The 25,165-nt window shown below is 38.9% G+C and overlaps 1 protein-coding gene across 2 annotated transcripts in view; it reads right to left on the minus strand.

Annotated features, from left to right (window-relative positions):
* Positions 1-25,165, minus strand: part of MLLT1 (MLLT1 super elongation complex subunit) — a 233,336-nt gene that overhangs the window by 202,468 nt on the left and 5,703 nt on the right. The window contains exons 2-9 of one of the 2 annotated variants that reach the window (XM_053703060.1): positions 24,063-24,243; positions 23,512-23,594; positions 23,209-23,352; positions 18,911-19,036; positions 18,152-18,694; positions 7,571-7,615; positions 6,481-6,568; positions 5,922-6,030 (exon numbers count right to left, since the gene is read on the minus strand). In XM_053703060.1, coding sequence (XP_053559035.1) covers positions 5,922-6,030; positions 6,481-6,568; positions 7,571-7,615; positions 18,152-18,694; positions 18,911-19,036; positions 23,209-23,352; positions 23,512-23,594; positions 24,063-24,243 — 1,319 coding nt within the window. The remainder of the gene's footprint in view (positions 1-5,921; positions 6,031-6,480; positions 6,569-7,570; positions 7,616-18,151; positions 18,695-18,910; positions 19,037-23,208; positions 23,353-23,511; positions 23,595-24,062; positions 24,244-25,165) is intronic. The other variant, XM_053703061.1, reaches the window with a different exon arrangement.

The raw sequence follows: 25,165 nt of genomic DNA on the forward strand, positions 1-25,165 counted from the left end.
GTGGACTTGATACATCACAAGAGAAAGTAATTTATCAGGTAAGCATAAATTCTGTTTTCTCTTGTAAGATGTATCAAGTCCACGGATTCATCCTTTACTTGTGGGATACCAATATCAAAGCTTTAGGACACGGATGAAGGGAGGGAACAAGACAGGTACCTTAAACGGAAGGCACCACTGCTTGTAAAACCTTTCTCCCAAAAATAGCCTCTGAAGAAGCAAAAGTATCGAATTTGGAAAATTTGGAAAATGTATGCAGCGAAGACCAAGTCGCTGCCTTACAAATCTGTTCAACAGAAGCCTCATTTTTAAAAGCCCATGTGGAAGCCACTGCTCTGGTAGAATGAGCAGTAATTGTTTCGGGAGGCTGCTGGCCAGCAGTCTCATAGGCCAAACGGATGATGCTTTTCAGCCAAAAGGAAAGAGAGGTAGCAGTCGCCTTCTGACCTCTCCTCTTACCAGAATAGATAACAAACAATGAAGGTGTTTGCCTGAAATCCTTAGTTGCTTGTAAATAGAACTTTAAAGCACGAACCACATCAAGATTGTGTAACAGACGTTCCTTCTTCGAAGAAGGATTAGGACACAGAGAAGGAACAACAATTTCCTGGTTAATATTCTTATTAGATACAACCTTAGGAAGAAAACCGGGTTTGGTACGCAAAACTACCTTATCTGCATGGAAAACCAGGTAAGGTGAATAACACTGTAAAGCAGATAACTCTGAAACTCTTCGAGCAGAAGAGATAGCTACCAAAAACAAAACTTTCCAAGATAAAAGCTTAATATCTATGGAATGTAAAGGTTCAAACGGAACCCCTTGCAGAACCTCTGCCAGACGTTTGTGTAAAAGAATAGACAAAGCAGATATCTGTCCTTTTAAGGAACTAGCTGATAATCCTTTCTCCAATCCTTCTTGGAGAAAGGACAATATCCTGGGAATCCTAACCTTACTCCATGAGTAACCCTTGGATTCACACCAAAAAAGATATTTTCGCCAAATCTTATGGTAGATTTTCCTGGTGACAGGCTTTCTAGCCTGAATCAGGGTATCAATAACCGACTCAGAGAAACCACGCTTTGATAGAATTAGGCGTTCAATCTCCAAGCAGTCAGACGCAGAGAAATTAGATTTGGATGCTTGAAAAGACCTTGTATTAGAAGGTCCTGCCTCATTGGTAGTGTCCATGGTGGGACAGATGACATGTCCACTAGGTCTGCATACCAGGTTCTGCGTGGCCACGCAGTCGCTATCAGAATCACCGAAACCCTCTCCTGCTTGATTCTGGCAACCAGACGAGGGAGGAGAGGAAACGGTGGAAAAACATAGGCCAGATTGAAGGACCAAGGCGCTGCTAGAGCATCTATCAGCACCGCCTGAGGATCCCGGGACCTGGACCCGTAAAGAGGAAGTTTGGTGTTCTGACGGGACGCCATCAGATACAATTCTGGAGTGCCCCATAGCTGTGTCAGCTGGGCAAATACCTCCGGGTGGAGTTTCCACTCCCCCTGGTGAAAAGTCTGACGACTTAGAAAATCCGCCTCCCAGTTGTCTACTCCTGGGATGTGAATTCCTGAGAGATGGCAGGAGTGATCCTCCGCCCACCTGATTATTTTGGTTACTTCCGTCATTGCTAGGGAACTCCTTGTTCCCCCTTGATGATTGACGTAAGCTACAGTCGTGATGTTGTCCGACTGAAATCTGATGAATTTGGCCGCGGCTAGCTGAGGCCATGCATGAAGAGCGTTGAATATCGCCCTCAGTTCCAGAATGTTTATCAGGAGAAGAGCTTCTTCCCGAGACCATAAGCCCTGAGCTTTCAGGGAGTCCCAGACTGCACTCCAGCCCAACAGACTGGCGACGGTCTTTACGATGATCCACTCTGGTCTGCGGAAACACATTCCCTGAGACAGGTGATCCTGAGACAACCACCAGAGAAGAGAATCTCTGGTCCCCTAGTCCAGCTATATTTGAGGAGACAAATCTGCATAATCCCCATTCCACTGTTTGAGCATGCATAGTTGCAGTGGTCTGAGGTGTATCCGTGCAAAAGGGACTATGTCCATTGCCGCTACCATTAATCTGATTGTCTCCATGCACTGAGCTACAGATGGCCGAGGAATGGAATGAAGGGCTCGGCAAGTGGTTAAGAGTTTTAACTTTCTGACCTCCGTCAGAAATATTTTCATTTCTACCGAGTCTATCAGAGTTCCTAGGAAGGAAACTCTTGTGAGGGGGAGAGAGAACTCTTTTTGATGTTCACCTTCCACCCGTGAGACCTCAGAAAGGCCAATACAATTTCCGTGTGAGACTTGGCTCTTTGGAAAGTCGACGCCTGAATTAAGATGTCGTCTAGATAAGGCGCCACTGCTATGCCCCGCGGTCTTAGAACCGCCAGGAGGGACCCTAGCACCTTTGTGAAAATTCTGGGAGCAGTGGCCAACCCGAAAGGAAGAGCCAGAAACTAAAATGCTTGTCCAGAAAGGCGAACCTGAGAAACTGGTGATGATCTTTGTGGATAGGAATGTGCAGATACGCATCCTTTAAATCCACGGTGGTCATATATTGACCCTCCTGGATCATTGGTAAGATTGTCCGAATGGTCTCCATCTTGAATGATGGGACTCTGAGGAATTTGTTTAGAATTTTGAGATCCAGGATTGGTATGAAATTTCCTTCTTTCTTGGGAACCACAAACAGGTTTGAGTAAAAACCCAGCCCTTGTTCCGCAATTGGAACTGGGTGGATCACTCCCATTGTATGTAGGTCTTCTACACAGCGTAAGAATGCCTCTTTCTTTGTCTGGTCTGAAGGCAGACGAGAAATGTGGAACCTTCGCCTTGGAGGGGAGTCCTTGAATTCTAGAAGATATCCCTGGGATACAATCTCTAAGGCCCAGGGATCGAGTACATCTCTTGCCCAGGCCTGAGCGAAGAAAGAGAGTCTGCCCCCTACTAGATCCGGTCCGGATCTGGGGCTACCCCTTCATGCTGTCTTAGAGGCAGCTGCAGGATTCTTGGCCTGTTTACCCTTGTTCCAGCCCTGGTAAGGTTTCCAGGCTGACCTGGGTTGGGAAGCGTTACCCTCTTGCTTTGCAGCAGGGGAGGATGAAGCGAGACCGCCCCTGAAATTCCGAAAGGAACAAAAATTATTTTGTTTGTTCTTTATCTTGAAGGACTTGTCCTGAGGGAGAGCATGGCCTTTTCCCCCAGTGATTTCTGAAAGAATCTCTTTCAATTCAGGCCCGAAGAGGGTCTTTCCTTTGAAAGGGATGTTCAAGAGTTTGGATTTTGACGACACATCGGCCGACCAGGACTTTAGCCATAGTGCCCTGCGCACTAAAATGGCGAAACCAGAGTTCTTTGCCGCTAACTTAGCTAGTTGGAAAGCGGCATCTGTGATAAAAGAATTAGCCAGCTTAAGAGCCTTAATTCTGTCCATAATGTCCTCATATGAGGTCTCCGTCAAGAGCGCATCTTCCAGCGCCTCGAACCAGAAAGCAGCTGCACTAGTTACAGGAACAATGCACGCAATAGGTTGGAGAAGAAAACCTTGTTGTACAAAAATTTTCTTAAGTAAACCCTTTAATTTTTTATCCATAGGGTCTTTGAAAGCACAACTGTCTTCAATTGGTATGGTTGTGCGTTTAGCAAGTGAAGAAACAGCTCCCTCCACCTTAGGGACCGTCTGCCACGAGTCCCGCATGGGGTCAGATATGGGGAACATTTTCTTAAAAACAGGAGGGGGAACAAAGGGAATACCTGGTCTATCCCACTCCCTAGTAACGATATCCGCAATCCTCTTAGGGACCCGGAACACATCAGTGTAAACAGGAACTTCTAGATACTTGTCCATTTTACACAATTTCTCTGGAACCACCATAGGGTAGCAGTCATCCAGAGTAACTAATACCTCCCTGAGCAATAAGCCAAGGTGTTCTAGTTTAAATTTAAAAGCCAACGTATCTGAATCTGTCTGAGGAGAAACCTTTCCTGAATCGGAAATTTCTCCCTCAGACAGCACATCCCTCACCCCAACTTCAGAGCGTTGTGAGGGTATATCGGATACGGCTACTAAAGCGTCAGAATGCTCAGTATCTGTTCTTAAAACAGAGCTATCACGCTTTGCAGGTAACACGGGCAGTTTAGATAAGAACTCTGAGAGGGTATTATTCATAACTGCCGCCAAGTCTTGCAAGGTAAAAGAGTTAGACGCACTAGAGGTGCTAGGCGTCGCTTGAGCGGGCGTAACTGGTTGTGACACTTGGGGAGAGGTTGACGGGCTAACCTCATTACCTTCTGTCTGAGAATCATCTTGGGCCACATTTTTAAGTGCAACAATATGTTCTTTAAAGTGTATAGACATTTCAGTACAAGTGGGACACATTCTGAGAGGGGGTTCCACCATGGCTTCTAAACACATTGAACAAGGATTTTCCTTGGTGTCAGACATGTTTAACAGACTAGTAGTAAAAACAAGCAGGCTTGGAAATCACTTTAATGAAGTAAAAACACACTTTGAAAAAAACGTTACTGTGCCTTTAAGAGATAAAAAAAAAGGCACACAATTTTGCAAAACAGTGAAAAATGCAGCAAACTTTTCGAAATTTTTACAGTATGTACCTAAAGCATTAGTAAGATTGCACCACTAGCAATAAAAACGGTTAACCCCTTAATGCCAAAACCGGATCGACAGTAAGCCAAAAAGCGGTTAAAAAACGTTCAGCACCTTGCCACAGCTCTGCTGTGGCCCTACCTGCCCTTAGGAACCAGATTTGTGGGGAAAAAGCTGCTTATAGGTCCTCAAACTGCAGCAGGACCCTCCATGTGAAACAACCTGAACTTCTAGTCAAATATAACTGTGCATCTGAGGCGCGAAATTAGGCCCCTCCCACCTCACTACAGTGCTCGTGAGGCCTAAAGAAAAACTCCCAAGCGTTTTAATAATAGCCATGTGGGTAACAACCCCTGAAAGAAACCCAAAGGAACCTTCAAAGTATCTCAAAAAAACGATATTTTCAATAAAAACCGTTTGCCTTGAAAGTAGTGTCAACCAGCATAAGCTAACCCTGTCATGTAAGCTTGAAATTCCATACTTAGTCTCTGAATACAGCTTACACTTCCCTCATGGGGATATTATCAGTCTTTTCTAGCATTATCACAGTCTTGTCTAGAAATAAATGACTGAACATACCTTATTGAAGCCTAACCTGCAAACCGTTCCCCCCAACTGAAGTTTTCTTGCACTCCTCAGTCCTTTGTGGGAACAGCAGTGGATTTTAGTTACAACATGCTAAAATCATCTTCCTCCCTGCAGAAATCTTCATCTCCTTTCTGCTAGAGAGTAAATAGTACACACCGGTACCATTTAAAATAACAAACTCTTGCTTGTAGAAAATAAAAACTACATTTTTTCCCACCACATTCACTTTACCCTTCCGATTGCTTAGAGCCGGCAAAGAGAATGACTGGGGGGGTGGAGCTGGAGGGGGAGCTATATGGACAGCTCTGCTGTGTGCTCTCTTTGCCACTTCCTGTTGGGAAAGTGAATATCCCACAAGTAAAGGATGAATCCGTGGACTCGATACATCTTACAAGAGAAAACATAATAAAAATATTTAAACATAAATAATAAGGGATACAATAGCAATGTTTCAGAACATTGGGGTCCTATCATTAAGTGCCCTTAAACTTGCTATTGTATTCCCTATCAATCAGCCATTAAAAAGGTATCACATATAAATCATTTGTGTGTTTTGTTTTTTTCAAAATGATTTTTGCTTTCTTTGAATACACTAGCAAACATTACACAAGCCATTTTCTTTTTAAAATATTTAACAATGTTTTGCTGTATATCAATGTCCCCTTTAAGTAAGCGTGTAATATTAGCTTACATTCTTTTGCTTTTAAACATATCTTACCTAGAGTCTCGACCAGTTGTTTTGGTCTTACGTGCCACCTCATCGCCACACGAACTGTCATCATCAGACTCTTCAGACTGCAGATCTTCAACCATAGATCGCAATGGGCCTTTGTGACAAAAAAATACAAATTTATAGAAACTAATGGAAAGAAAGAAGCAACCAAATGACTAAGAAAAATGTTTAAAAACTGTTGTTGCATTACAGTATTGCTCCCTCAAGCCTTACTATACATAGAGGCCGATTTAATATGCCCCAAATGGTGCCTAATGCACATGTTTCCGCACGAGTCTTCAAGCTGTTATGCATTAGCCACCAATCAGAAAGTACTACCCAGGTGCTGAGCCAAAAATGGGCCAACTCCTATGCTTACATTGATAATAGGAGTAAATTAGAAAGTTGCTTAAAATTGCTGCTCCATCTGAATCATGAAAGAAAAAAAAATTGGGGTTTCAAATTCCTTTAATATTTACCAGAGCTTCCAAGACATTATGCTTTACGAGCGTGTTTCAGAGACAACTAAGTCTGTGAGTGCTTCATAGCCAAATTTTCTACTTACCCTGGCTGTGCTTCTGTGAGGGTTCAAAGTCCGATTCAGAGCTTGAGTCAGAACTGGAGCTACTGTTTGAGGGGCTAGATGGAACAGACTGTTAAAAGAAACGAGCAAGGGTAAAGATGAATAAGACCATGAAGAACAGGGGAAAAGAAAACTAAATCTAGGATATGAATAATATTCATGTTTAAAACTATTTTATTATGCCTTCTACCACCAGAGTAAGGTTCTAATATATGTTATCAAATTTGTTTTTTACATTATAAAATATATAGCTATATATATATATATATATATATATATATATATATATATATATATATATATATATATATATATATATATATATATATATATATATATATATATATATATATTTATTTTTTTTTTATTTTTTTTATTATTTTTAAATGAACATTAAAGTCCAAATTAAGGCGATTTAAAAAAAAAAAATCCAATTAGACAGATAATGTAGATGTCTGTTTTCTCTACAAGCTAAACCCATTGTTTTGGGTTGTGGTTTCAATGAACAGGAACAGCTATTTCATATACAAAAATAAACCACTTCCCATACATTTTAAACACTGCAGTTAATATAACAAGTAATTGGAAACACATGGAGAAACAAATTTTACAGTACACTGTCCCTCTAAGAGTAAAATTAGGTGAGGCCATAAGAGCTCAGGAGTGTGTATGAGTCTAGAACTCTATTGCAACATTTTAGCAGGATTCACAGTTTTATCACGCCCCATACACCTGGGGATGTTTATTTGATTCTTGGGAAACTTTGCAGCCTTCGGCTCTAAATAAACAATTGTTGGAGGTGTGTCTAGTGTCCAACTTGCGCACTAATGTGCATGGAGTTTATGACTGGCTTACTGCTGTCAAATAATACAGGGAAATGAAAGAAAACCTTGAAATTTGTCAAGAAAACAAAATCTACTGCTTATCTAAAATTCAAAGTAAGTTTTTATTATGCATTTATACTGTATTTAAAAAAGGAATATTAAACAGTCTTTCATTGTTGTAACAAACAAAAACAAAAAACAATAGAAATAATTGCAATATGTATTGATCATTTTAAAAATGATTTTACCTTTAAATCCTTTTTTAACTTCCTTTCTGCAGTGTCCTTTACTTCCTGTCCCAGGAAAAACAAGGGTTCTTTATTAACTACCAGACCTTGAAAAGTTGAAAAATTAAACTAACAAGACTAGTCACTTAACAGCACTCATAAAAAGGTTTGCTAGCCTTTGGTTTACAGGACAAGCTGTACAGAATTGGATTGGCTGTGCCTCATATCTTGAGAGCTGAGGTCTGGAGGCATTACTCTTAAATAAACACCAGATAGAGCACTTAAAAGGGACATAAAACCCCATTTTTTTCTTTCATAGATAGAGCACACAATTTTGAACAAATTTCCAATTTGCTTCTGTTATCAAATTGTTAGTTTTCTTGTTATCCTTAGTTGAAAAGCAAGGATGTAAGCTCAGGTGTGTACACGTGTCTACAGCACTATATGGCAGCAGTTTTGCAAGAATGTTAGTGCTGCTAATGTATATTTCCTGTCATGTAGTGCTTCAGGCAAGTGCACGCTGCCTACCTAGGTATCTCTTCAACAAAGCATATCATAAAAAGGAAGCAAATTTGATAATAAAAGTTAATTGGAAACTTTTTTTTAAATTATATTCTCTATCTGAATATTGAAAGAAATATTTTGGGTTTAATGTCCCTTTAACAATGCTTAAAAATGGCTTTTCAAGCCTTGGTAGAAGCACCCCTATTTTATAAATGCAATCTTCCTACTGCATTGTAGTACAGAGCCTTTAAGGTAAACAATAAAAGGACTGGGTTATTTCACCAGCATAGGAAAAGAGAAAAAGGAGAGGGGGCTTATTAGCACTCCTTGCTTAATGGAAAGGTAAATAAGTTAAAACTCTAACTTTATTATGGTAAAGAATAAAACAAGGCACCACCCTGAACAAAACCCACCACCTAAAACCAGATAAAAATAACGTATCTCACCCCCCCCCCCCTGTTTCCAGGCCGATATCGCTGCTTCAGGTGCCAGGGGTGAGGAACAAGGAAAATTACACAAACGCATTTCGGGTTTAGTACAAGCCTTTCTCAATGTTCTGTTTGACAAACCAAAGCTTCGGTAAACGTTCCCTTATAAACCCTTTTCAGATACAACTTTTCAACCAATCCTGTAGCGCTATTCTTTCACACCCTCCCATAAATCAATCATAATCACCAGTCGTTCCAACTGAGGGTTATCCACCAAGACACAACTTGTAAATAGGAGTTGCAATACAAGTTACATTTTTAACTCTTTCATGACAGGGTTAATTTGTCTACATCGGAACATCATTCCGATGTAAACAAATTGAAATCCTGTGCACGATTGCTAGATTTCAACTATGGGATTGGGTCGGGGGGCGTCCCTATGATGCTAGGTACGCCCTCCAGACCGCTAGGACGTTCTATTCCGTCCTAACGGAGCTAAAGCCCAGCGCGGTTAGGAAGGAATAGAACGTCAGAAAGGCATTAAAAGTTTAATACAAATATTAAAAAAAATATATATCAATACTTTGAACTTTTTACAAAAGCTGGAATAGCTCAAACTGGATAATGTTATGTTATGCTGTTTCTGCCACCTCCAAACAACAAATAATTCATACTAGCTATCAGCCCATGAGAAAACAAAATTTATGCTTACCTGATAAATGTATTTATTTCCGGATATGGAGAGTCCACAACGTCATCAATTACTAGTGGGAATATCACTCCTGGCCAGCAGAAGGAGGCAAAGAGCACCACAGCAAAGCTGTTAAGTGTCACTCCCCTACCCATAATCCCCAGTCATTCGACCCAAAGGAAAATGGAAAAAAGGAACAACACAAAAGGTAGAGGTGCCTGAGGTTTAGTAAAATAAAAATAACTGTTGTGGACTCTCCATATCCAGAAAGAAAGAAATTTATCATCAGGTAAGCATACATTTTGTTTTCTTTCCTAAGATATTGAGACCACTACGTCATTAATTACTAGTGGGTACCAATAGCCAAGCTATAGGACACAGATGACTACTGAGGGATAAAAGACAGGCAGACCTAAACAGAAGGCACCACCACTTTCACCCAAAAGAAGCCTCGGCCGAGGCAAAAGTATCAAATTTGGAAAAAAGTATGCAGAGAGGAAAAAGTTGCAGCCTTGCAAATCTGTTCCACAGAAGCTCGATTCAAGCCCAAGAAGAGGAGACAGCCCTCGTGGAATGAGCCGTAATTCTCTCAGGAGGCTGCTGAGAGAAAGAGAAGTAGCAGTAGCTTTCTGACCCTTACACTTTCCAGAGAAACAAACTAACAGGGCAGAGGACTGGCGAACATCCTTAGTCGCCTGTAGGTAGAATTTTAGAGCACGCACAACATCCAAGTTGTGCAACAAACGTTCCTTATGAGAAGAAAGATTAGGACATAGAGAAGGAACAACAATGTCCTGATTAATATTTCTATCTGAAACTACTTTAGGGAGAAATCACACTTTAGTACGAAGAACCGCCTTATCAGCATGAAAAATAAGGTAAGGCGAATCACACTGCAAAGTTCCGAGACTCTCCGAGCAGAAGAAACAAAACCTTCCAAGATAACAATTTAATATCTATGGAATGCAATGGCTCAAACTGAGCCCGCTGCAAAACCTTAAAAACAAGGTTAAGGCTCCGAATAGGAGCAAGAGACTTAAACACAGGCCTAATTCTGACCAGGGCCTGACAAAAAGATTGAACATAGATAATGCAGAAATCTGACCCTTCAGAGAACTGACTGACAATCCTTCCTCCAGACCTTCCTGGAGAAAAAAACTTGACCCTACTCCAAGAGTAGCCCTTGGATTCGCACCAATAAAAAGGTATTTACGCCATACCTTATGGTAAATCTTTCTAGTAACAGGCTTGCGAGCCTGAATGATGGTCTCAATGGCCGACTCAGAAAAACCACGTTTAGACAGAACTAAGCGTCAATCTCCAAGCAGTCAGCTTCAGAGAAACGAGATTTGGATGAAGGAAAAGACCCAGAGTTAGAAGGTCCTTTCTCAGAGGCAGCCTCCAAGGTGCAAGAGATTATATCTTCACTAGGTCTAGATACCAGATCCTGCGAGGCCACGCAGGAGCCATTAGAATTACCGAAGCTCTCTCCTGTTTGATACAAGAAATGACTCGTGGAAGGAGAGCAAACAGAGGAAACAGATGTCACACTGAAATCCCAAGGCCGCCCTGATGGATGCTCTGGCGGCATCCATCAGGGCGGCCTGCGGATCTCTCGACCTTGAACCATACCTTGGAAGCTTGGGGTTCTGCCGAGGCGCCATCAGATACAAGTCTGGCACCCCCCATTTGAGGGTTAACCTGGAGAACACCTCCAAATGGAGAGCCCACTCCCTGGGATGAAATGTCTGTCTGCTCAGGAAATCCGCTTCCCAGTTGTCCACACCTGGAATGTGGATGGCAGAAAGACAGAAATTGTGAACTTCCACCCACTGAGCAATCCGAGCCACCTCCTTCATGGCTAAAGAATTCAGAGAGGTTGATGTAAGCCACTGAGGTGATATTGTCCGACTGGAACCTGATAAACTGGGCTAAGGACAAATGAGGCCAAGCCATCAGAGCATTGTAAACCGTAAATCATAATCCCCGCGCTTTTAACTGCTCCCCAGCCTAGCAGGTTGGCGTCGGTGGTTACAATCACCCAGGAAGGTCTCCGGAAGCATGTGTCCCGAGACAGATGCTCCTGAGAAAACCACAACGGGAGAGTCTCGTCGACTGATCTAAATCTTTTCTCAGAGAGATCCGATTGGTCCCCGTTCCATTGAATGAGCATGGATAACTGCAGAGCCCTCAAATGGAATCGAGCAAAGGGAATGATGTCCATAGAAGCGACCATCAGACCAATTACCTCCATACATTGAGCCACTGATGGCCGAACAGTAGACTGCAGAGAGGCAAGAATTTTGGATTTTCTGACCTCCATCAGATTCCCTATCTATGAAATATTTTCTATTATGGTCCCTAAGAAAACTACCCTTGTAGCTGGAACAAGGGAACTCTTTTCCAGATTCACTTTCCAACTGTGGGAATGTAGAAAAAACAACAGGATCTCTGTATGAGAGCTTGCTTGTTGAAAAAAAAAATGGCGCCTGTAAACAATATATCGTCCAGGTAGGGCGCCACTTCAATTCCCCAAGACCTGATCACTGCCAAGAACCTTTGAGAAAATTCTGGGAGCTGTGGCAAGGCCAAAACGGAAGAGCCACAAACAAAGTGTTTGTCTAGAAATGCAAATCTCAGGAACTTGTTGTTAAGATCCCTGTGCATGGTGACATGAAGATACGCATCCTTCAAGTCTATGGTCGTCATGAACTGACCCTCTTGGACCAAGGGAAGAATGGAACAAATTATTTCCATTTTGAAGGACGGTACCCTGAGAAACTTGTTGAGACACTTTAGGTCTAGAATAGGACTGGAAGTTCCCTCTTTTTTGGGAACCACAAACAGATTTGAATAGAATCCTAGACCCTGTTCCCTTGCAGGAACTGGAACTATCACTCAGAGGAAAAAAAGGGATCTGGGACATCTTGTATCCATGCTTGATAAAACCGAGAAAGGCTGCCCCCACTTGATCCGATCCTGGATAGGATTTAGACTCAGCAGCAGGTTTCTTAGATTGCTTCCCCTCGTTCAAAGACTGATTGGGTTTCCCAGAAGACTTGGACTGTTCCTGCTTGGAAGGGGGAGAGGAAGACTTTCCTTTGAAGCTACGAAAGGAAGGAAAATTACTTTGACGTCCTTTAGGTCTATTCTTCTTGTCTTGAGGTAGAAAAGACCCTTTTCCACCATTAATGTCAGAAATTATTTCTGCCAGACCAGGTCCAAACAAAGTCTTACCTTTGAAAGGAAGCGCCAGAAGCTTGGACTTAGAGGTAACATCAGCTGACCAAGGTTTCAGCCACAACGCACTGCGAGCTAGCACAGCTTAGCCAGATATCTTGGCTCCCAGTTTAATAACTTGCATGGTAGCATCAGAAATAAAGGAGTTGGCTAGCTTGAGAGCCTTAATCCTGTCTTGGATCTCCTCCAAATGAGTCTCTACTTGAAGTGAATCAGACAAGGCGTCGAACCAATAAGATGCTGCACTTGACACAGTGGCAATACAAACTGCAGGTTTCCATTGAAGACCTTGATGAACATACATTTTCTTTAAAAAAAGCCTCCAGCTTTTTGTCCATTGGATCATTAAAAGAGCAGCTATCCTATAAAGGAATAGTTCTCTAGGCCAGAGTAGAAATGGCCTCTTCTACTTTAGGCACGGTACGCCATGAATCTTTAATGGAGTCATCGACAAAACAGCAGGAAGATATCAGAGGACTCTGCAATCGGCTCCGACATGAACCGCTGCACTGTTCTTTATAGCATAGAGCGGAAGCACAGGCAAGTCACATGACCAGCCGAAGGGAACTGCGCCACACACAAAAGCATGCGTTCCCACAACGGCTAAAAGAACCGCCACTACCAGCTGAATACAAACGCTTAAAAAGTGTGAAAAACTAAATCGCTGAAGTAGCATTCTCTCTCTAAGGGAGAATTGACTTAAAATGTAATACTGAAACACTAACATATTAACACAAATACCCCAATAAAATGAGCCACATTCAAACAAATAGGTTAATCTTTCCCATATCAAGAAAAACATAACCCCTCAGTCTCTGTCACATTAGTGCCTGCGTTCTGCCAAATAAAATCCTTAATAAAGGATAAATATGTCCCCAAAAATTATTGCAGGGAGACAGCTGACAAGGTATGAGAGGACACATTCTCCTCAGAGACCTGTAGAAAAAAAGAGAGAACAGAGTAAACCTACTCTGGCTTTCTATACTAGGGCAGCAATATTTTAGGAAAACACAGCCCAACGTACAGTTCCTAACAGTTCCTAACTGCTTTAAAATGAAGGTCGATTGTGATGAATTAGTGCCCAGTTTTTAATAATCATATTAAAAACAAGGGCACTTTAATTCATCAAAATTGACATTTCACTGTTTTTTAAAAAAAACTTACCTTTTAATCCTGGCAGCCACTCCAGCACTTCCTCCGCCCGTCGCAAGCTGACTTTGCGGGTCCAAAATGATGAATCCGGCTTCCTCCAATCACGGCGTTGCATCAGGCCAAGATTCAAGCCGTGATTGGAGGAAGCCATATTCGTCATTTCTGACGTCTGCAGAGGCTTCCGGTGGCATCGCTGGAGCGGCTGCCAGGATTAAAAGGTAAGTTTTTGAAGAAGACAGTGAAATGTCAATTTTGATGAATTAAAGTGCCCTTATTTTTAATAGGATTATTAAAAACCGGGCACTAATTCATCAAAATTGACCTTCACTTTAAAGTCACCACTACTCTACTACAGAGATTGACGTGGACTACAGATATACCCAAAATCTTGCTTGTAGCGAAAAGAAATCCAATTTTCTTCAGACACCAAAACTTCACCTCCTCCATTGACAGAGGCAAAGAGAATGACTGGGGATTATGGGTAGGGGAGTGACACTTAACAGCTTTGCTGTGGTGCTCTTTGCCTCCTCCTGCTGACCAGGAGTGATATTCCCACTAGTAATTGATGACAATGTGGACTCTCCATATCTTAGAAAAGAAAAATAATTAGTCATAAATAAGATAAGGTACTACATTATTCTACACCACCAGTAAGAATGTAGATGAAAATCTTTGATAGTAAAAAATACACCCATCCTGCTGTACGATGGTGAAAATAGAGACACAAGCCCAACAGAAATAATAATACACAAACACACACATACACACACACACACACATAAATCCTCTGGGTACTAATAAAAGTACAAAAATCACTTGTGCAAAAATAAAAAAATAGATACTTAAAAAGTGATATATAGTATATGATACAAAAGTGGTATACTTGTGCAATTAATACACTAACAAATGATATATGGTATTAACAAGAGCTTGTCAGCTTCCACGTATTGGTGTTGCATTTTCATCATAACGATACAATGATCTTCTTGCCTCAAGAAAAATAAATACAACAAAATAGTAAAGTACAGTAAGGATAATCAATGATGTACTTTGAAACTTAGCCAATGGGCTGCTAACGTACGTGTTGAACCTAGACTGGCTTTGGAGGGAACGCACACTCAATTTTATACTGTAGGGCAACCAGTATACATCCAGTCTTGCTCAAATGTGTAGGTATAAAACAATATTTATTAAAGGGACACTAAACCCAAAAATTTTCCTTAATGATTCAGATAGAGAACACAATTTGCTTCATTCTTTAGATATCCTTTGTTAAAGAAATAGCAATGCACATGGGTGAGCCAATCATGCGAGGCATCTATGTGCAGCCACCAATCAACAGCTACAAAGCCTATCTAGATATGCTTTTCAGCAAAGGATATCTAAAGAATGCATCAAATTAGAAAATAGAAGTAAATTAGAAAGTTGTTTAAAATTGCATGCTCTTTCTAAATCATGAAAGAAAAAAAATTGGGTTTCATGTCCCTTTAAAAACAATTTACAAAGATAAAAAGCCACAATATTGCCCTTAAAGTGAAAGTAAACTTTGATGAATGAAAGTCTGGTTTTTAAAAATACTATTAAAAACAGGGGAACTTTCATTCATCAAAGTTTAGAAAGCAGTCGTTTAAAAACTTACCTCTCTCTTCTTCACTGCCGGAGCAGCTTCCCTCACCCGGAGATCCTCTCTTCACACGTCAGCAATGTTTTTAATAGTATTTTTAAAAACCGGGCTTTCATTCAAAGTTAACCTTCACTTTAACTTTATGTCTCTCGGGTATAATTCCACTATATGTATTAAGTGGGCGTAGTCAAAGCTCTGCAACATGTGAGTAGCCCATTGGCTAAGTTTCAAAGTACATCATTGATTATCATTACTGTACTTTACTATTTTGTTGTATTTATTTTTTCTTGAGGCAAGAAGATCATTGTATCATTATGATGAAAATGCAACACCAATAAGTAGAAGCTGACAAGTTCTTGTTAATACCATATAGCCTTTGTTAGTGTATTAATTGCACAAGTATACTACTTTTGTATCATATACTATATATCACTTTTTAAGTATTTATAAATCTTCTGGGTACAAGTACAGCAAAAATGTATGATGAACAGATAACCATTTACTCTACACAACAAACAAAAAAACAAGGTGCATAAACAGTAGCAACGCACAATTATACTGCTTTGATTTGACATTTGCCCATGATCACATGACCAAACCTGTGCCATCAATTAACTATATACCAGTAGCATATCTTGTAAAGATAAACACAAAGTAGAGAGCTTCTATACCAATACAGCCAAAGTGTAAACAATCTACAACTATAAACTGGCGTATACAGAAAATCATGGCAACCAAAAGAAACCTAACAATGCCGACAATCTTACCAGGCAGCAAGGAAAGACACACTTTTTGCTACAGTTCTCTAAATACTCTGATATTAGTAAACATTACTTCTAGAAAAAGGTTTACCTTTAGTTACACAGTAAAAGACAAAATAAAATGAAAAAGTTAAGTAAATAATAGCGCTGGGGTGCAATATTAAAAAAGCGTACCTATTGACAATCTACGTATTATGACATAAGATTCTCTTTATCAAGTCCAACCCCTAGATAATCTGTCAGCCAAAATGTCCAAATCAGACTTTTGATCAGGCAGCTCTAGATGACATACACATCAGGACTCCGATCATACAGCCACTTAACATTGCTGCTGTACATGGCTGGTTGTTGCCTAAGGTGTGTGTTGTTTCTCAGTTACCTTGTGTAGGACCTTTAAATGCAAGGGTGTAGAATGCTGTGCTTGGATACAATACTACCTGAAAACCAGGCAAAATGTAACAGGCTATATGCTAAGTTACTCTGAAGAGAAGTAGCAAGAAAAGCTGTTTTAACCCTTTACTGTGCACTGTGGGTGTTTGTTTTTGTATAGACACAGTTCTAATTTTTTGTAACTTAGATCATGTCTCTCCAACAGTTCTACATATCACAGGAATCAGACTATGTAAAATCATCCCCATCTAGAAATACTTGAAAGTACAGCAGTACATTTTTATATACTATTTAGAGGAATTTTTTCTATACACTTCTATTTGATAACAAAATGTAACTGATAAAAGTTATAGCAATGATAACTTAACAGCCGCATTGTTGGGAACAGAAGTATAATTGTTAAAACATTTATATTATTTTATAAAACATAATGCAGTGCAATTCAACTACCACTAATACATCCTGATAACTGAGAAAAAGTAAATCCCTCTTTTTAACACCATTTATATCTAACTATATGCCATAATCCCCTTTCATTAGCCTATCTGTTGACAACACTGATATAGAAGTATTAGTATAACAAATTGCCTAATAAAGAACAAAAAGGGATCGTGGGGGGGGGGGGGGGTGCAAGAGTACTTAGGACAGGATAGTACATCAAACAACTGTGCTAATAGTGAGACTGTGCTCTATTTATAATATTTAGCAGACTAGAAGCCTTTGCCATAATATTTCCCTTTCAAATGGGCCATCCAGAATTCACGTATGCACTTATACAAATTCTAAAGTTTATGTAATGGACTGTCATGGTCTGTTTAAAGTGAATGTAAATTTTGATGCTAAAGTGCCCGGTTTTAAAAAATTCGACTAAAAACAGGGGCACTTTAATTCATCAAAATTTACATTTCACTCATGTTGTGAAAAAAAAACAAAAAAAAAAAAAACCTTACCTTTTAAAATTGACAGCCGCTCCAGCTTGCTCTGGTCGTCGCAAGCCATTTCTGATGTCAGAAATGATGGATAGGTCATCCTCCAATCACAGCTTTTCCCCCGGGGGAATCAGTGTCTGATTCAACGACGTGATTGGAGGAAGCCTGATTCCTCATTTTAGACCCAGGAAGAGGCTTTGCGATGGGTGGAGGAAGCTGGAGCTGCTGTCAAGATGAAAAGGTAAGTATTTTTTCACAACACAAGTGAATTGTAAATAATGATGAATTCAAGTGCCTCTGTTTTTAATTGAATTTTTAAAAAACGGGCACTTTAGCATTAAAATTTACATTCACTTTAACAGGATATTCTTAAAAAAAAACGGAAATGCAAACAAATAGTTGTTTTCTTTTGACAAACAATTAGGCGAATATATTACATGCTATTTAATAAAGGAACATGATACTAAAAAAAAAAAAATTTTTAAATTATTTTAAATATTCCAGAGTGCTCTGTTTTTTGTTTTTTCCTGAAACAAAGGATGTACTTGTGCTAAATAAAACCAGCTTATTCGGTGGGAGTAGTCCCTATCAGCCAATGAGAAAGATAGTCCCATTACTCAGTTATGCACAATCATGTACATAACTATTAGTTTCAAACAGCTTACACAACCATTTTTTTTGTTATCAAAATAGATTACACACACACACACACACACACATGTACATTATATATATATATATATATATATATATATATATATATATATATATATATATATATATATATATATATATAGAAAAATTATATCTTCTGTGAGAACATTTTTTTTAAACCATTTCTCTTAATACAACATTGCCCTTATCTAGATCCCCTTGCTCTTACATCAGACTTTGACGACGCCTCATCATCTGAGTTTGAATCCTCAGCTTCCGTTGTTTTCTTAAGGTCGCTCTCTGATTTGGGTCTATCTGATTTGCTACCAGGCTTTTCCTTTACTGGCTTCTTCTCTGGGTATGAGGAGGTGGTAGTGGTATTCGTAGAGGAAGGGTTAGGAGCACCTCGTGGAGAAGTACTAGAGACCTGACTTTTAGAAGTTATTTTCTTAGGTTTTTTGCTGGATTTGGGTGAGTCTGTGTTGGGCGGTCTTTTGCTTGAGGGCTTAATTTCAGGTGGGGCTCCTTTAGGAGACATACTCTCCTGTTTGGGTTCTTTTAATAACTTCTGTTCTTTAAAAGCCGCTTTGACATGGGACTTGTCTTCTTTTGGGGGCTTATTTTCAACTAGTTTCCGGGAGGAAGATTCTTTAATCAATTTACTTGGTTCACTTTCTTTCCCTTTGCTTTCCGAATCTTTCCTTGGACGTTCCCGATGCTCCTTTGTCACCTTGTGGTGTTTTGACACTTTGCTGCTATCTTTACATCCATCCTATAAAGACACAGATAGAATTGGCCTCATAAATATATAAATATTTAGATTGGCAATACAAAAAACAATGTCTTGTCTTTTTTTCATTAAAGAAAAGAAACAAACAAACCTATTTTTGTATAGACTGAAAAAAATGCATTGCTATGTGAACCTGGCAAAAATATTTCAGCGTATTTTGTAAATATTGTATATTAGGTTAAAAGAATGGACACTGACCTTTGAACCATGAGATGGCTTGGCTTTCTTTGGGTCTGAGAAAGCAGAAAGAGGTATTGTTGGTAGCATTGGGTAGTCCGGGCTAGGTCTGGATACAGCTTCAGCTCCCTCTGGCATTACCATCACCTGGAAAGCACAACATAAGTGGTGTTATCTGTGTATTGTGAGTAAAGAAACATGTTCTCTTAAGTAAATTGAAAGACAAGAGGTATTACCCTCTATAGTGTAAGAAGATAAAAGATATGTTTACTAATATTTGTGTATTAGGAAATCAGGAGCACTATCTTGTTTGAGGTCTGCATATTGGGAAATATATAAATATTTTGATATCTGTATTATATGAGTGTGAGAATAATATTTACTGAGGTCAGTATGAGGCGAGTTATGGGTCCTAAAGTTGGTCATATGCAGGAGATAAATGGTCTGACAGCAGCATATAAGGGGGAATGAGCCATTTGTCCTCATGTCTGTCTATTTGTCACTGTATGAGATGAAAAATAGGAGTTCTTATGTTGAGATATAAATGTTTTAAAGGTTATAAATCTGAAGGCAATATGGGTTGGTGGGAGTGTGTCCAAGTCTATGGAGATAAAAACACCTTTGAGATATATATATCAAAAATAGATTTCTTAAAGATACATAGATGATATTTCGCTTGTCTGGGGATCTACGGAGAAAGAAGCATCAATGCTGTTATCTAATACAATATGGGGTGATTGGGTTTGAAGTTTACATTTGATTGTAATAAACTTGCCACTTTTTTTTTTTTTTTGGATATAACCTTACATGGTTAAACAAATTCCAAAAAGGTAGAAACCACCTTATACCGGAAGCCAATCACTAGGAATGATTTATTGCATGCATCCAGTAGTCACCCTAAATATTAGATGAAAGGAGTAGCCAAGAGCCAATTTATCTGTATTAAAAGGAATTGCTCTGAACCTAATACCCCTGACGGAATTAAGCATTGCACACAAGCGCTATTTTGCGCTCACGTGCTATTCCGCTCCCTGCCCACGCAGAGCCATTCACACGCAGGCAGGAGCTGTCAATCTCCCAGGTCAGACGAGGCCGGGGAGATGGAAATTCACAAACCAAGAGGTGGCAAAGGGTAGGGAAGCAGCGGTCTGATGACCGCTGCTTGTTAAATACGGCGTGCAGGAGGCGAAAGCCTGCCAAAGAAGTTGATGAATCGACCACTTTGTGAGATTATACCTATAAATAGACAACTGCTCAGTACCGAACATGGGTTAAAGCCTTCCACTAACAACAACGACGTATGGAGAACCTTGATTTATTACCAAGTATTCAAACCAATATACACAGATCTGTGACATCATCCATAAATACTTGCCTATATTATATGGTGATAAAATTTAAAACTATTATCAAAGACGGTTGCGTTTTTTTTTTTTTCTTTATCAGAACACAGTGTAAATTACAAATACTTATGACATGGTTACATGTGACTATAATATAATCAACTTTTGTACTGATACAGAGCACTTTGTTCACTTTTATTTAAAGAGATACATCTTATATTTCCAAGGATGGTTGCGTTTTTTTTTTTATACTAAGAATCTAACTATTGTCAATTTGGTTTTCACCTAGTATTTTGCCTTAGAAGTTTGGTTGTTCATGGTTAACCCATCATGGAACCTACACATGTGATAATTCACGTTGTATTGCCTGTGACTATATACAGGTTACAACCACTTTATGTTCTCATGTTATTGGACAGACCTTTGACATCAGGGGGTTGCATTAATTGTTCTACATGTTTTGTAATTTATCTTATAGAAAATGCTTTTGCAGTATGTGGGCATCACAACTAGGGATATCAGATCCAGGATCAATGCACATTTAGGCAATATCAGAAGAAATTAACCTGGTTCCGCTATCTCACATAATTTTATCATTAATCATAAACAAAGCGATAATACCTTCAAGTGGAGAGCTATAGAGAGAGAGTAACTAGCCCAAAAAGGGGAGGAGATAAATTGAGCACAATTGAAAGACAAGTTATATATGGGATCTTTAAAATTGAGACATAGTTCCCCAATGGTTTGAACTCAGAATATGTTGTCATTTATTATTGAGAATACTACTAATTTATATATTTTTCCAATTGGTGGAAAAATGTACTTATTTTCAATTCATATATATATATTTTTTTGCAATTTATAAGTTATATTTGATTTGTTATTCACAGTTGAACTGTAGTTATGGTATATAGAATTTCCTTTCATGATCATCTATTAATCAATTTTAAACTTTTATAAAATTCATTGGGTCAGACTTGTGTTCCTAGAAGCAGAACTTTTTTTCACTTTCTGCGATGAGATTCTTTCATGAAAAAAATTCTGCAGGTAATTTTAAATTAGGCAGTTACACTAGAGCACTGACTAAATTACAATGTGTTGGTTAACTGGCTAATAAATCATTTTCTTAAAGCTTTATAATATATTGCAACAGCTAAAACTTGCATTGCAAAATTAGCTGCAGAGAAAAAAAAATGTTTTAAGTTTTTAAAATGTCTCTTGAATAAATGTGTTTCCTTTGCTGTTGGTCTAACATCATATACTGTAATTATAAGTTAAAATATACAGTAATAAAAAAGGTGCATTGCTAACAAGAACATCTTGCATTTAGTAGTCACAGTTTTGCAGACCAGGAAAGACTAGGGGGTGGCGTTTAAAAATCCCAATCAATACACTGCCCAATATTTGACTGTTCTCTTCAAACAGCACATCATTCTGGCTGCACTGTATTAAGAAAAACTTATACAGTGCAGCCAAAGCACAGCGCTGTTTGAAAGGAACAGCCCAATGTTGAACAGTACAGCAAAATTAAAGCACTAACAGTTCCTGCATGTGTCCTGTTATTTCTGCAGACATGCTGCACTTTCTGCGATGACATCTCAGATCACAGCATGTTACACCTTGGGGGCTTGTGTTGTAGTTAAAGGGATACTAAACCCAATTTTTGTATTTCATGATTCAGAGAGCATGAGATTTTAAGAACCTTTCTAATGTACTCCTAGTATCAATTTCTTTGTTCTCATGCTATCTTGATTTGAAAAAGCAGTACTGTAAGCTTTAGAGCCAGACCATTTTTTGTTCAGCACATGGGTAGCACTTGCTGATTTGTGGCTAAATGTAGCAAACCAATCAGCAGCTCTACCAAGGTGCTGAACTAAAAAATGGGCCGGCTCCTAACCTTTTATTACTGCTTTTTCAAATCAAGATAACATGAGAAAAAAGAAAAATTGATAATAGGAGTAAATTAGAAAGTTGCTTAAAATTGCCTGCTCTATCTGAATCATGAAAGAAAAAATGAGGTGTTAGTATCCCTTTAATAACATCATGGGAGTGAAATGGTTCATTTTGTTTTAAAATTTAGACAATCAGCATTGTTTGTAGTGTTTTTAAAATGTGTACCAACAAGCAGCTCAGAATGATCTATGATTATGGCCACCTGAGCCGAAACGCATCAGGTCGGTGTGCTTAACCGCATTTATACCCGGCTAATGAAGTCTTAATAAAGTTTTGCTTTTATTTATGATTTGGCTGAACCTTGGACTTTTTTCCCCATTTAAACATGTACTTGCTGCTAGCTCTGAACTGACAATGGACCAGAGCTGAATACAGCAGCTAAGCCAATCAAAGTTGGATCATGTTCATACCCACCAATCACAGACTGTGTTCCGCTCAGAATTAGTAGTCTATTGCCAATCCAAAGTTGATTTTTAAAGGACCATTAAATACAGTTGAATTGCATCATCAACAAACGTAAAGTGCAATAGCACTTAACCTAAATTTCAAATGATTCTGGCAAATTTAAAAAATATGTTCCCCCATTTCTCTTCCCACCTGTATCATGTGACAGCCATCAGCCAATTACACACATATGTATACATACTTGTTTACACTGAACTCCTGCACATGCTCTGTAGTAGCCAGTGCCTAAGAAAGTGTGCATTTAAAGTACATTGTTTTGTAATTGTTATAATTGTAAAAATATCTAAGTTAAGGTGGTATTAATATGGAACTTCTGTGACATAAGGCTATTTTAAAATAGTTTTTTTTTACTACTACACATAGGTGGGATTTCTTTCTTTTTTTTTTATTTGCATAGTAAAAAAGCAAATCTGTGCTCCAAAAATCCCCACAGTGTTCCACTGGATAATTATATATTAAAATACCTTGAAGAATTTGATGTGTGTAAGAGTTGTTAGTAACTGATGGCTGTGTATTAAAATGCTGTAGGAGATAGTGTCATCAAGTTTCAGGGCTTACCCCTCCTGCTTTCAGCAGCTTCCCGCGAAACTCCTTAGTGGGGTTGTTGAACGTTAGCTTTTCACAGCGCAAGTGGTTGACTGGAGGATTTCCTTCTAGATTCAGGAACAAGTCGTAGGTGAAGCAGACTTTTTTTGGTTCTTCCTTCATTAAAAGAATAAAATAAAAAAATTCAAAATGTATAAGACCCTGATATATCCTTCATTCATCAAAACTGCTATTGGATTTAAAAGCACATACTTTATTCACAGTCTGCATTTTCATACACATCTCAATCCCCAAGATATACATCCTTAACTATACCTTGTTTTTGAAGTACACTTCAATTGGCAAGATAAAGCCGGCGTACCCAGTTTCTTCCACTTTGTATGGGGGTTCCTTGCACACTGCAAGAGACATGCAAAAACAGATGTTAATTAATGAAATATAGACTTGCATTATTTAAAAAGGTATATGGAAGGAATACATATTATTTAATGTTATTTTATGCACGCGTCATCTCATTCCTTTTTTTTTTTCTTTTCAAACATACAAATATATGTTAAAAAAAATATGTTTTCAAGTTGAAGGACTGAGAGATGCAATCACAGAATTAATACTCCAAGCCATTAGTTATTTAGAGCATGCTCATAGTGCTACAACCCCTTTACTCATGCATATAAACTCTTTCTACCATAACAACTAGCTGTTGCAAATGTGATCCATTTGGCTATAATGGCTCAAAGGATACAGCCTCTAAATGACCATCATTTATTATAAAATCAAAAGAGCATTAACCAATGGGGAGCTGTATAAAGCCATGTAAACAAAATACATTTACAATAATAACAAATACTACTTCCAAAGTCACTCACCACGCTTGGGTTTGGGGAAGCTATCATGAAGTCTAAACACCACCTTTTCTACAAAGTGCTGGATGTTAAACTGCTCTGGACCTCGCACAAAAACCATCCAGTCGTGGGTGAATCCATCTGTTGTGGGCTTCTTCCTCAGCTGGGCACGATGACCCAATTCCAACTTCACCTGCACAGTGCACTGCAGAGAGTATGACAAGCTACTTAGCCACTAACCAAATTCATATGGCCACATATACATAATAAAACGTTAGAACGAAGCAAAACATCCCCTTGCCTAAAAAGGCTGTCAGAGATAAAAGGTAGATAATACACATCGAAGAAATCTGTTGTAAAACTGTTAAAATAAGGTCAGCCTGGGTGCACTAATGCAATTACCTTCAATGGTAAACTTAATTATTAAAGAGCGCTATTTAGACTTTTTTTTTTTGTTGTTGTTGTTGCATGAAACATATATTACTGAAATATTAAAGTGATGGTAAACTCTCCCCTTTTTAAAATCAGATCTGGAATGTAAGCGCTATTTTAGAAGGAGTTTTATTCATCATGTGCAATGAAGATGCGCTATAACTTAGTTATTAATATAGATATGAAATTCAAATACCCCACGTTACACCACCCACTTCAAAAGTCAATTTTCCTGTCAGCTAAATGATTGAATTACTCTCCAATCAATGCTCTAGCTACAACAAAAGCGCCATATGGGGAGAGCGCTGATTGGACAACAATTCAATCTGTTAGCTCACAGAAAATTTTACTTTTGAAGTGGGCGGAGGAGCATGCAGTATTTGAATTTCATATCTATATTAAAAAGCATGTTATACTGCATCTTCATTACAGCTAATGAATTAAACTCCATCTAAAATAGCGCTTACATTCCAGATCTGATTTTAAAAAGGGGAGAGTTTACCATCACTTTAAAGTGAAGGTAATGTCTGACGAATCAGTGCCCGGTTTTTAATAATCCTATTAAAAACAGGGGCACTTTAATTCATCAAACTTTACATTTCACTTGTTTTGTTCAAATACTTAACTTTTAATCCTGACAGCCGCTGCAGCGCTTCCTCCGCCCGTGGGTCCAAAATGACGAATCCGGCTTCCTC

This window comes from Bombina bombina, chromosome 2, assembly GCF_027579735.1.
Source record: "Bombina bombina isolate aBomBom1 chromosome 2, aBomBom1.pri, whole genome shotgun sequence".
NCBI lineage: Eukaryota > Metazoa > Chordata > Amphibia > Anura > Bombinatoridae > Bombina > Bombina bombina.